The sequence below is a fragment of the Aegilops tauschii genome, chromosome 5 (assembly GCF_002575655.3).
Source record: "Aegilops tauschii subsp. strangulata cultivar AL8/78 chromosome 5, Aet v6.0, whole genome shotgun sequence".
NCBI classification, from domain to species: domain Eukaryota; kingdom Viridiplantae; phylum Streptophyta; class Magnoliopsida; order Poales; family Poaceae; genus Aegilops; species Aegilops tauschii.
This window is the reverse complement of record NC_053039.3, coordinates 337,496,932-337,509,350: the sequence shown is the minus strand read 5'-3', so window position 1 is coordinate 337,509,350 and position 12,419 is coordinate 337,496,932. Positions and strand designations below refer to the sequence as shown.

At 41.5% G+C, this 12,419-nt stretch overlaps 2 protein-coding genes and 1 long non-coding RNA gene across 4 annotated transcripts; 1 reads left to right on the top strand and 2 right to left on the bottom strand.

Moving 5' to 3' along the window:
- Positions 1-368: 368 nt before the first annotated feature.
- On the bottom strand, positions 369-7,089 carry LOC120965127 (uncharacterized). The gene is made up of 2 exons (XR_012184812.1): positions 6,716-7,089; positions 369-854 (listed from the first exon to the last, which is right to left on the bottom strand). It is a non-coding gene; the product is annotated as an uncharacterized lncRNA (long non-coding RNA).
- On the top strand, positions 3,054-5,967 carry LOC109765655 (putative receptor protein kinase ZmPK1). 2 transcript variants are annotated; one of them, XM_073500332.1, is made up of 2 exons: positions 3,054-3,815; positions 4,389-5,967. In XM_073500332.1, exons 1-2 carry the CDS (start codon positions 3,310-3,312, stop codon positions 5,692-5,694), a joined length of 1,812 nt encoding a protein of 603 aa, XP_073356433.1. In that variant the 5' UTR covers positions 3,054-3,309; the 3' UTR covers positions 5,695-5,967. The 2 variants fall into 2 exon arrangements, with proteins under 2 accessions (XP_073356433.1, XP_020180026.1); XM_020324437.4 differs by having other exon boundaries at positions 3,054-5,967.
- Positions 7,090-7,322: 233 nt separating the features above from the next.
- On the bottom strand, positions 7,323-10,152 carry LOC109765654 (mediator of RNA polymerase II transcription subunit 20a). The gene is made up of 4 exons (XM_020324436.3): positions 10,006-10,152; positions 9,577-9,916; positions 8,924-9,013; positions 7,323-7,900 (listed from the first exon to the last, which is right to left on the bottom strand). Exons 1-4 carry the CDS (start codon positions 10,020-10,022, stop codon positions 7,676-7,678), a joined length of 672 nt encoding a protein of 223 aa, XP_020180025.1. The 5' UTR covers positions 10,023-10,152; the 3' UTR covers positions 7,323-7,675.
- Positions 10,153-12,419: the final 2,267 nt, after the last annotated feature.

Sequence of the window (12,419 nt, the reverse complement as noted above, 5' to 3'; positions counted from 1 at the left end):
GACAAGCTCCGCTCAATATTTTCACATGCATGTAATTGTATGTATTTGAGGATTCATAATTGAGGCTCAATATTTTCACATGCATGTAGTTGTATGTATTTGAGGATTCATAATTGAGGCATTCAATCGTGTTGATAATTTGAGGTGTGATCATCACTGCCCACGGACGCTGTTGATAATTTGAGGTGTGACCGATTACTGCCCGCAGACACGTCAGGGGGCGTCCACGGGCGTTTAAGGGGTAGGATTTGGTGTATCCGATTGTAGATGCTCTTAGCAATACTTATTAGTTACTCCAAAAAAGAAGAAGACACCTATATATAGTCAAGATATCCATCCATGAAATTTGCGACGGCACCAGATGTTCATGTTGAAATTCGTACAGCTACATCACCGAACATCTATTGGGAGAATAAGAACACAGAACACAGCTGCTCCTTGTAATAAGTAAATAAAGTCAAAATCACAAATTTAGCACGAAGAACGCGCAAACCGATTACATTCCGTCGCATAAGATACACGTCCCAACATAGGTTGATGTTATCAGGATCTTGGGAAGAAGCTAAACATCATGATATTCTGAAACTTCCATCTGCAGATCTAGACCCTCACTGCTGCCATGAGTTGCTGCAAGCAGGTGGCGTGCTGGACCGCGGTGTGCTGGAAAGAGTGGCGATCTGAAAAGCCATACTCTGGAAATTCTGATTCTACATGGATGAATCGACCAGGCAGCGACTTCTTCGAAAGTGTTTCCTGCCATATGTCAAAGAAATCCACCATAATTCCCCGCAGAAAAAGAAGTCTACCAAAATTTCCCTGGACTTTTCTGTGGAAGATAGGGGATAACAGTCTACCTGCACCGAAAGCGACAACAAACTTCATGTCAGCCTTGCAAGCGCGGAAATGGTCTCAGACAAAAACCACTGAAAACTGCATTTCTTGGCAGGTTCTAGAATCTGTGTGAACCGGTGGAACTTCCTTACAGGCTGGTGCATACAATAGAATATACTAGAACTCATCTAGTTTTCCCCTTCTTCTAATTAAGAATTTGAGCTAATTACACAGACAAAGTTGCAGATCAAAACATATGTTTACAAGTTAATGAATATTTCCAAATAATGAGATGTAGAACTATTGCTAGAAAGGATATCAAGAGCCTTATTTAAAGCTCAGAAGGTGTACTTTAAAAATAAAAATCATGTAGGTGCCACAGATCATCGTCTACATGCGTTAAGTTCATCAACCTCGCCGTATATAGTCTCACAGTAAAGAATTAAAAAACGAAATAGGCCGTAGCTTTCTACTTACCGATAGAGGGTATCTCATACTAGCTTGGACATGTATAAACCCCACTGTTCAATTAGCAGGACTTGCTCAAACTCAATTACAAAATTGATTCACTACATATGTTTTGAGTCTCATCTTTTACTAACATAAGTCAAACAATCAATCAGTCCATCGATTAAGGCCAACAAGGTACAAACAAAAAATGGAAAAGAAAGAAAAATAAGAGTGGTACCTACATCATGATTCCTCTGTGTTTCAGAATTGTTAAAATAATAACAGTGATTTTTGCTTAAGCACTGGAAAATGTAAAGATCCCGGTGTAATATAATAAGCACAATATAAATAAAACAGAAGATGAAGCTTATGATAAAATATGTAGGGCAAAATGAGGGGTTGACAGAGCACAGAAGATAAATACAAGCAGCATGTACTTTATTCTCTGTTACCGATTTCTCACTTCTTATTTGAAATGCACATGTACCAAAAAAAAGAAGTGAGAAATCATTTGGCTTATTATAACCCTATCCTCCTGCAAAGCTCAGGGGTACTATATACCGCAAATTGTTTTACAATCTGAGAAAGTGCAGACAACGCCACTTATTGCAGGTTGTTTTTTCTTATATGTTTCCTGAGCTAGTAACTTTGGCAAATATGCATTTTGACGGGACGGCACTCTCCAGGTAACAATTATGCATAAATTGAATTCAGTATTCCAGTTGCCTGATTGCAACTGCAGAAACGGCCAGGTCAAAACCAGAGATGCTGATTATTCTAGCTTTGCTAAGGTGTCCAGTAGGTAAAGATGATGACACATGGATACGGAAAGGATGATGATGACACACCAATATGGAAAGGATGATCCTGACTGGGTAATTCAGAAAATATCAAACTACTGCGTCTAGCTACTAGGCCAAGTCATGCATAGAGATACTTTTCAGTAACTTCTAGTATCTCTGATTTTTCTGTTCAGCTGCCTAATGAAAAACACCAGACTGGCAATGCGAAGATAAATTTTGTAACAAAAATCACCTAACAGTCTTTATCAAAAAATGATAGAAAGGTTCACATAAACAAAATATTCGTGATGCTTATAGTTTGAATTATGTAAGTGAAGAAGATTATTAACATTAGAATTTAGATACACAAGTCATTCAATCTAAAACTGCAGCATATATGCCCAATTTGATTAAGCCTTTATGATTTTATTGGGAGGTGCATGTGATCCAAAGTCCAAGAACCCTTTATGACGCCATTGACAAGATCAGACAAAATGTCAAAATTTTAGTTTTACTGGGAATAACTTGGAATTAAAGACAAAGAGCTTGTGGTGTGAACCCGATAAGATCGTTGAAAAAAGGATTCACTGGGGTCCCATGAGTAAATATTCTTTATTTGAGTGGAAGTAATTGCTATATTAGTAGTGTCAACTATCTACTTAGTATTCAGTCAAGTACTCCCATTCCATTTAAGTGGATGTATTCAATTTACGCAGTATAGCCTCCTTTTATGTATTATTTCTAAATAGTAATTGGCGGTGTCAACAATGTGTACACTCTGGATCCGCATGCAGTTTATCTTCTCAGCCTACTTTTCAATAGATCAAGTCAGCATCTAAGATAGTCTATGAGAGCTACCCCCCCCCCCCCCCCCGTCCCCAAATAGATGACGTATAAACTGAGTCATAAAGCCAATGCTTTCTAAGTCTGACCAAGTATATATATACAAAAATATGAAGATAAACGATACCAAATAAATATAATACATCCCCCATTAGATATATTTTCATAATGTATTTATTCAATATTGTAGTTGTTGCTATTTTCTTCTATATATCTGGCCAAACTTAGAAATAATTGACTTTTTGACCTAATTTATACGCCGTGTATTTGGGACAGAGGGAGTAATACACGTCGTCATCTAATTACAGCAAGGCATTGAAATATAACCTAAAGATACCTTACCTACCACTCTCTAGTCTCTATACCTCCATACCCAAAGTAGAGCTCCCCGGAGAGGAGAAAAATGGCTGCGCGGCTCTTTCTGGCCCTTCTTTTATCATTCTCCTTCCAGCTTTGCTCTTGTGCTCCCCCATGGCAGATCATGACCACTGGCTCATACATGACACCAGAAGATCGTGAGAGAATCTTTCTCATCTCACCAGATACCACCTTCTCTTGCGGCTTCCATCGAGTTGGAACAAATGCTTTCACCTTCTCCATCTGGTACACCACCGTGAAAACGGTTGTCTGGACGGCAAATCCCTACTCCACGGTCAATGGCTACTTCTCCCCAGTGAACCTTTACGGCTCCAGGATATCTCTGAAACACGATGGAAACCTGGTCCTGACAGATAACAATGGCTCAATGGTTTGGGAAAGCAAGACATCTTCAGGCAAGCACACAATTGTTTCCCTCCTCAACACTGGCAACCTTGTTATCAGTGATTCTGGTAATAATACTGTATGGCAGAGCTTTCACTCACCAACAGACACCTTGCTCCCTTGGCAAAACTTGACGAAAGACGCAAGGTTAGTCTCTGGTTACCATCACCTCTATTTTGACAACGACAATGTCTTGCGCCTATTATATGATGGCCCAGAGATTACAAGCATCTACTGGCCAAGTCCAGATTACAATGCATTTGAAAATGGACGCAATAGATATAACAGCACCAGGGTAGCATTTCTTGATGACGAGGGTAATTTTGTGTCAAGTGATGGGTTTAAAATAGAGGCTTCAGATTCAGGTTCTGGGATAAAGAGGAGGATCACAATTGATCATGATGGCAATTTCAGAATGTACAGCTTGGATGTCTCAACAGGGAATTGGGTGGTCACAGGGCAGGCGGTAATACAGATGTGCTATGTGCACGGATTATGTGGTAAGAATGGGCTTTGTGATTACTCAGGGGGCCTTAAATGTAGATGCCCTCCAGAACATGTGGTGGTTGATCCAACAGATTGGAACAAGGGATGCAAACCAGCATTCACAATTGGCAGCAATCAACCACATGAGGACTTTACATTTGTTAAGCAACCTCATGCAGACTTCTATGGCTTTGATCTGGGCTCTAATCAATCCATCTCATTTAAAACATGCAGGGGCATTTGCCTGAACAGCAGCTCATGCATATCTTTCACATACAAGGGTGGGGATGGTTGGTGTTACACTAAAGACATACTCTACAACGGTCAGGTGTACCCATATTTCCCAGGAGACAACTACATGAAAGTACCAAAGAGTTTCAACGGTTCAGCATCCTCAATCTCCAAACAAGAAAGCCTAACCTGCAGACCCAATGGTTCGGAGATTATGCTAGGATCAGCAAATATGTATGGAATGAAGAAGGACAACATAAAGTGGATATACTTATATGTCTTTATTGCAATATTGGGAGCTCTAGAGTTGTTTGTTATTGTGACAGGATGGTGCCTTTTTTTCAGAAAGAGTAACATGCCCAAATCAATGGAGGATGGATACAAGATGATAAGAAACCAGTTCAGGCGGTTTACATACAGAGAATTGAGTGAAGCAACTGGAAAATTCAAAGAAGAGATTGGGAGAGGGGGTGCTGGAATTGTTTATAGAGGAGTACTTGAAGATAAGAAAATAGTGGCAGTAAAGAAACTCACAAATGTTCAACAGGGAGAAGAGGAATTCTGGGCGGAAGTGACTCTAATTGGAAGGATCAATCACATAAATTTGGTCAGGATGATGGGATTTTGCTCAGAAGGGAAAAACAGATTATTGGTATATGAGTATGTGGAGAATGAGTCACTGGACAAGTACCTCTTTGGTGAGAGAAGTACCGAAAGTCTGCTCGGTTGGAGCCAAAGGTACAAAATCGCCTTGGGCACAGCAAGGGGTCTTGCTTATCTTCATCATGAATGCCTTGAATGGATAGTCCATTGTGACGTGAAGCCAGAAAACATACTCCTAAGTCGAGATTTCAATGCCAAAATAGCGGACTTCGGACTAGCCAAGCTTGCAAAGCGAGATAGCGCTAACTTCAATTTCACCCAAATGAGAGGCACGATGGGCTACATGGCACCAGAATGGGCACTGAATATGCCGATCAATGCGAAGGTCGATGTTTACAGCTATGGGGTTGTGCTTCTGGAAATTGTGACTGGAACTAGGGTTTCAAGTGGCATAATTGCCAACGAAAGACAAATGGGGTTTCCAGACTTTATCCAGGAGGCCAAACAGATTCTGGCTACCGAGAATATCAATGATCTTGTGGATGCAAAATTGAAGGGGCATTTCGATCTAGAGCAGGCTACTGCAATGGTGAGAATAGCTGTTTCATGCCTTGGAGACAGAAGCAAGAGGCCGACAATGGACGAAGTTCTGAAGTCTCTTATGTCATATGATGATGAAGACAACCATCCTGCCTATTCACATTGATATGAGCTGATGCAAAGATTTGGGCTATCCGCCCTGTGTGTCAACTCTGTTGATGTTACAAACCAATAGGCATAAGTAGATAAGATACAAAAAAATGTTGTGTGCGTTTGAAAGAAGCTATTGTAAAGTGTAGCAGTTTTTTGTGTTTCAAGTGCAACAAATAAACAGTACTCCCTCCGTTTCAAAATAAGTGTCGTAGTTTTAGTTCAAGGAGGGGGTGTGATGGACTAATATCTTCTTACATAAAGGCATCAAGTGTTCTCATAACAGCAATGCTTTCTTTTTATCAACAAATTTGGTCAAACTAGAGAGAAGGGGGCAACTCAGTTACATCTATGCTTCGCTTATCACGCACAATTGCACGTGGACGAAACGAATCATCTCGAGTCTACACTCTACACACACCATCTTAACGCAGACGAAAATAAACACCACATTAAGTTGGAAAAAATCTCACCTGTTTACATTGAAAGAAATTTCGTTAAACGCACCAGCTATTGCACGGTGTTTAGCTGGAATGATTTAACGATTCAGATTAAAAGTTGGTCACCCATTAGTCTGCACCGACGATTATCCAAACCAAATGTGTTTGACAACGCATTGCTATAGTTAGAATCAACATCTGCTTCGTTCCAGCATTTGGTTCATTTCATAAGGAAACAGATAAAACAATCGCCGGCGAGGCAGACAAAACAGACATGACTATTTGTCAAAGGCGGAAGCATGCCGCAAAGCTAAAGCTAGTACATCACGGGAAGTAGGAAGCATTCTGCAGGAAGTTCAGGATTTAGTGGGGAATTTCTCTAGTTTCCGTTTGAGCTTCTATTGAGAGGGATGCAAATGCTGCAGCCCGTCTTTGTGTAAAAAGGCATAGGTGCTTATGGCTCAATTACATCCCTCCTTTCCTTGCTGATACTCTTCGGCAAGATTGTAATTCAGATGATTGATCAATAAAGCTCATTGAATCGCAACAAAAAAGAAAGAAAGAGCTAAAGCTAGTACATTATGGGCAGTAGCTCACTTACTAGTTGTTGCGTGCCCCTCGTCGTCGTTGGGGCACTGGCCGTGGTCTACTGCTGATAGCTGCCTCCTGGCGCTAGGGGCTCACCGGCGCTGGTCGGCCGCACCGACGAGCCGCCGCCCGCCGGAGATGTCCGCCCTGGCTCCCAAGCTTGCGCTTCCGATTGTCGGCGTCGCCTACCGGAGTTGCAGGAGCCCGACGACCGGAGCTAGCGCCTTCCGCCATCTCTCCGTCGTGGCTTGGTCCGTGCCACCGCCGGCAGTCGGTTGTCCCGTTCCAACTAGGGCTGCGGCGCCGCCGTCGTGTCGCTATATCTCGCCGTCGCGTAAGACCCGAGTTTTTTTTTTTTTTTGAGGGGTGCGTAAGACCCGAGCGAGCAGAAGCGCGAGCACGGGCCTACTTCAACCCCAATATGAACGTTTGGTTGCCCCACTGGCCCATTTAGGAACGGGGTCCTCTTATTCTGTGCAGTTCTCACCCACATGTGGAAAAAAAAAACCACATGTTTGCCTAAAAAGGTTCTCACCCACATGTAAAATATAGTCACCCCTAAAAAAACATTTAAAATATAGTCTTGCCCTAAAAAATGTAAAATATAGTCTCCATAAAAAAGTTGTAAAATATAGCCAAGATACACACCCATGATAGTTACTACAGCATCAGATGTTCATGTTCAAAAACATTGTACAACAACATTACCCAGCAGCATCTACTGGGAGCTAATGAGAACATAAAACACAGCTACTCGGTCCCTCAGATGACCATTACAACTTGCTATTCCTTGCAAATAAATCACGTTAACATCTCAAACATGGTAGAGGAAGGGATACTTAGCCGCGAAGAACGTACAAATTGATTACATTTCAGCACATAAGATACATGTCCTGGCATACGTTGATGTTATCATGATCTTGGGAACACGTTAAACATCATGATATTCTGAAACTTTCATCTTCAGATCTAAGCCCTCACAGCTGCCATTAGTTGTTGCAAGCAGGTAGCGTACTGAACTGCGGTGTGCTGGAAAGAGTAATGGTCTGAAAGGCCATACTCTGCAAAATTAGATTCGACATGGATGAATCGACCAGGCAGCGACTTCTTGGCGAGTGTTTCCTGCCATATGTCAAAGAAGTCTACCATAATTGCCCTGGACTTTTCGATGGAAGACAGGGGATAATACTCTACCTGCACCCAAAGCAACATAAACCTTCGTGTCAGCCTTGCAAGAGCGGAAATGATCTTGGACATAAAGCACTGAATACTGGATTTCTCAGTGGGTTCTAAAATTTGGGAACCAGTGGAACGTTTTGAAAGTAAAATCGCTACTGTAGTATTGAAAGTATCACCATTATCCATGCCACAGAAATGTTCATCTCCTTTGGTGGTAAGTTTTGCAGGTTTTGGTGCTGACTTCAAGGCCTAAGAAGGCAAGTTTTTTTTCACTGGTCAACATTTTAGATTCAACAACCTTGAGCGCTATTTTCGAAATTTCTTGTTACCAGAAATATTGGTAGGGGCCAGAACATTTTGTTAACAAGATTTGTTTCCCTGCTAACTCGAGTAACAACGGCAAAAGAAAGGCACTGATGCTTCACAAATAGAAGAGTTACAGGCAGGTCCATACAACAGAATATTCTAGAACTCATCTAGTTTTTCCCTTCTTTCAGTTAATAATTTGAACTAATTGCACAGAGAAAGGTGTGGATCATAATATATGTTTACAGGTTAATGAATATGTCGAAAAATAATGGGATGACCCTTTGAACTATTGCTAGAAAGGATATCAAAGAGCCTTACGAATTTAAAGCTCAGAAGGTGTCCTTCAAAAATAAAATCATGTAGGTGCGATAGATCATCTTCTACATGTAAGTTAATCAAGCTCAACATAGGTATATTTATCTAACTCACAACAAAGCAAAAAAAAAAGGCTGTAGATTTCTACTTATCAATAGAGGACATCCCATACTAGCCTGGCCCTGTATAGATCTAGACATCAAGAATTAGGCTGAGATTCTAGCAGCAAAACCCATTGTTATATTAACAGTACTCAGTACTTAGTCAAACTAATTACAAAATTGATCCAACGCATTTGGTCTGAGTCTCATCTTTAACTAAGAAAAGTAAACAATCAATGAGTCCATACGAATATACGATTAAGACCAACAGGGTATGACCAAAAATCGAAAAGGAAGAAAATGATAGCAATACCTCCATCATGATTCCTCTCAGTGTTTCAGTATTGTTAGGAACACATTTTCCTATCCTCAAGCAAAAATCACCCAGTTGATACTGGAATCCCTATAAACGGAAACATTGTAACATGTGAATCTAACAAACTTTTCATATGAGACAATGCAACAAACACACTGTAATATAATAAGCACAACATAAAACAAACAGAAGATGGAACTTAGGAAAAAGTATCTAGGACAAAATGAGGGGTTAACAGAGCAGAAATGATAAATATAAGCAACATCCAATGATCAGGTAAATTCTATGCAAATTTTCGTCGATCACTACTAACTGAAAGACACCCACTTCCTGAAATTAGAAGTTGAACTGGAAGCTGGTAGATGGTCTATTTTGTCACTGTTGTTTGCTTGAGAGATGTAAAACCATGCTTGGTTTAGATCTATACAGAAAATGAATTTAAGGACTGGTTCAACAATGGGGCAGTTTGATTCCTGCCTTCTGTAATTAGTTTGACTGAGCTAGTGTGAATCGCTTGAAAAAATTAGGCTGAGGTTCAACAATTAATCGCCACTGGTTCGATTAAATAAAGAAAATGGATTTTACAAACCTAAATCCTTAGGTGTGACATCAGAAGAAATCGGAAGGGGAGGGAAGGAAACAAGGGTGACCTCGAAGTTGAGGTTGACGCGGGCCTTGAAGGACTGGAGCTTCTCCATGACCTGGGAGAAGGCAGCGTCCGCCTGCAGGACGAGGCGCTGGTTGCGGAGGATAGAGAAGTAGAGCCCGGGGCGCTCGTGGAGCGCGACGCCGAGGAGCTCGCGGGGCACGTCGGGGGGCAGGTTCTGCTGCGCCCCGCCCGCGCCGTCCCGCGTCATCGGGCGGTAGAAGATGATGGAGGTCTTCCAGCGGCCGTCCTTGGTGCCGCCGAGGGACTCCGCGCAGCCGCAGGCCTCCGACAGGATCTGGGTGTTGAGCGTCACCCCAGGGTTCGGGTGCCAGTGCATCAGCCTGCGCCGGGGAAACGCGGAGACGGGGTGAGCCGGCGGCTGGGCGCCGTGGGAAGAGAGGGGGGAGGGGGAGAGGCGCGAGCACGGTACCACTTGGCGGGGGCCATGGCGGCGGGTCGGTGGAGCGCCGGCGAGGAGGGGCGACGGCGGTGTCTTGACTCTCGAGTCTTCACAGGGTGCGGGCCGCCGGGCTGGGCAATGTGAGATTCCTTCTTACACGTACATAGGCTATCTTGAACGCCAAATGCTAAATCTCACTTGCTGCCCAAAAAATGGGCCATCTTCCCTATTCTTCTAAAAAAAATTCATAAATGTCATGAACATTTTTTAGAACATGAGAACATTTTTTAACTGTCACAATTTTTTTAAATGCCACGAGCAATTTTTTTGAATGGTACAAAACATTTTCCTAGAATTACGTGAACAAATTTTTACATTGTATGAACATTTTTTTTCAATGTGATGAACAATTTTTTGTAATGATATGAACATTATTTACAAATCACTAAACAACGTATATTCGAGCCGAATCATTATCTAATCATATCAACAAACTAACTCATTTTCATAGTAACTTTTCATGCACACCACAAAAATAGCTAATTAGCTCAATATCGTTATATCATTATTATCGAATCATATTCTCTTTGATGAACTTACCAAGTCATATTCATTTGTGAACAACTATGCAATGCAACCAAACGACTTAACTACATTTCATTTTTCTTGCACAAAAAGGGCCCCCACAAGTTGTTAATTCGCCACTGGGGAATTCACACAAAACGGAAGGACTTATTCTCAACGAGAAAAGTATTGCAAGTTGATTTACATTATCATTTGTTTTTCACTACAACATTGTTGATCAAAATTGGCTTCATGCCCTAGCCTACGCAACTATACATAGCATCGCTTTTACATTTTGTGGCATCCTTTCGTGTAACAAGGTAAAATTGGATGTGATGTGGTTAGAGTACAATCATACATATGTTGGTTAAACCATATTAAAAATCTACATGGGACTAGTCCCACAAAGTAATTCCATTTAGTCTCATAGGTATTGACAAATCGAAAATGACATGGTGACATGTGTTGGACCCGGGAGACATGCCCACCAGGGCCGGAATTTGAGCCAAGCCGAGTTGGCTCTGCTCGACTCATTACTGCTTGTTAAGATAATGAGTCAGCTAGGCTTGACTCATTAATAAATTGAACTTAGATTCAAACATGGTTTGACTCATGTTGGCTCGTTTAACTCATTATAATTGTGAACAACAAAGTATATTTACATATGCAACAATCTAACATATATTTTTCTCCATAGAAAACAACAATCAACAATTTATAGCCAAAGGGAACATGTCTCACTCCACAACATGTCTCACTCCACAACTCAACACTCCAAAACTCAGGTTAGTCAACGAGTCCGGGCGAGTGGAGCCAAACTATGCGCTATTCATTTTAGCCCGCAAGTGTCGAGTTTTATTTCCAGCCCTACCTCACAAAAAAGGCCAACTCTGGTACATCTTCGATAGATGATTTCCTGATGATCCGAATGTTTTTGTTTTCAGTCTCTACCTGAAGGAAATATGCCCTAAAGGCAATAATAAAGTTGTTATTTATATTTCCTTATATCATGATAAATGCTTATTATTCATGCTAATTGTATTAACCGGAAACTTAGTACATGTGTGAATACATAGACAAAACTGAGTGTCCCTAGTATGCCTCTACTTGACTAGCTCATTAATCAAAGATGGTTAAGTTTCCGAACCATAGACATGTGTTGTCATTTGATGAACGGGATCACATCATTTAAGAATGATGTGATGGACAAGACCCATCCGTTAGCTTAGTATAATGATCGTTTAGTTTTGTTGCTATTGCTTTCTTCATAACTTATACATGTTCCTATGACTATGAGATTATGCAACTCCCGAATACCGGAGGAACACCTTGTGTGCTATCAAACGTCACAACGTAACTGGGTGATTATAAAGATGCTCTACAGGTGTCTCCGATGGTGTTAGTTGGGTTGGCATAGATCAAGATTAGGATTTGTCACTCCGTATATCGGAGAGGTATCTCTGGGCCCTCTCGGTAATGCACATCACTATAAGCCTTGCAAGCAATGTGACTAATGAGTTAGTTACGGGATGATACATTACGGAACGAGTAAAGAGACTTGCCGGTAACGAGATTGAACTAGGTATTGAGATACCGACGATCAAATCTCGGGCAAGTAACATACCGATGACAAAGGGAACAACGTATGTTGTTATGCGGTTTGACCGATAAAGATCTTCATAGAATATGTAGGAGCCAATATGAGCATCCAGGTTCCGCTATTGGTTATTGACCGGAGACGTGTCTCGGTCATGTCTACATAGTTCTCGAACCCGTAGGGTCCGCACGCTTAACGTTCGGTGACGATCGGTATTATGAGTTTATGTGTTTTGATGTACCGAAGGTGGTTCGCAGTCCCGGATATGATCACGGACATGACG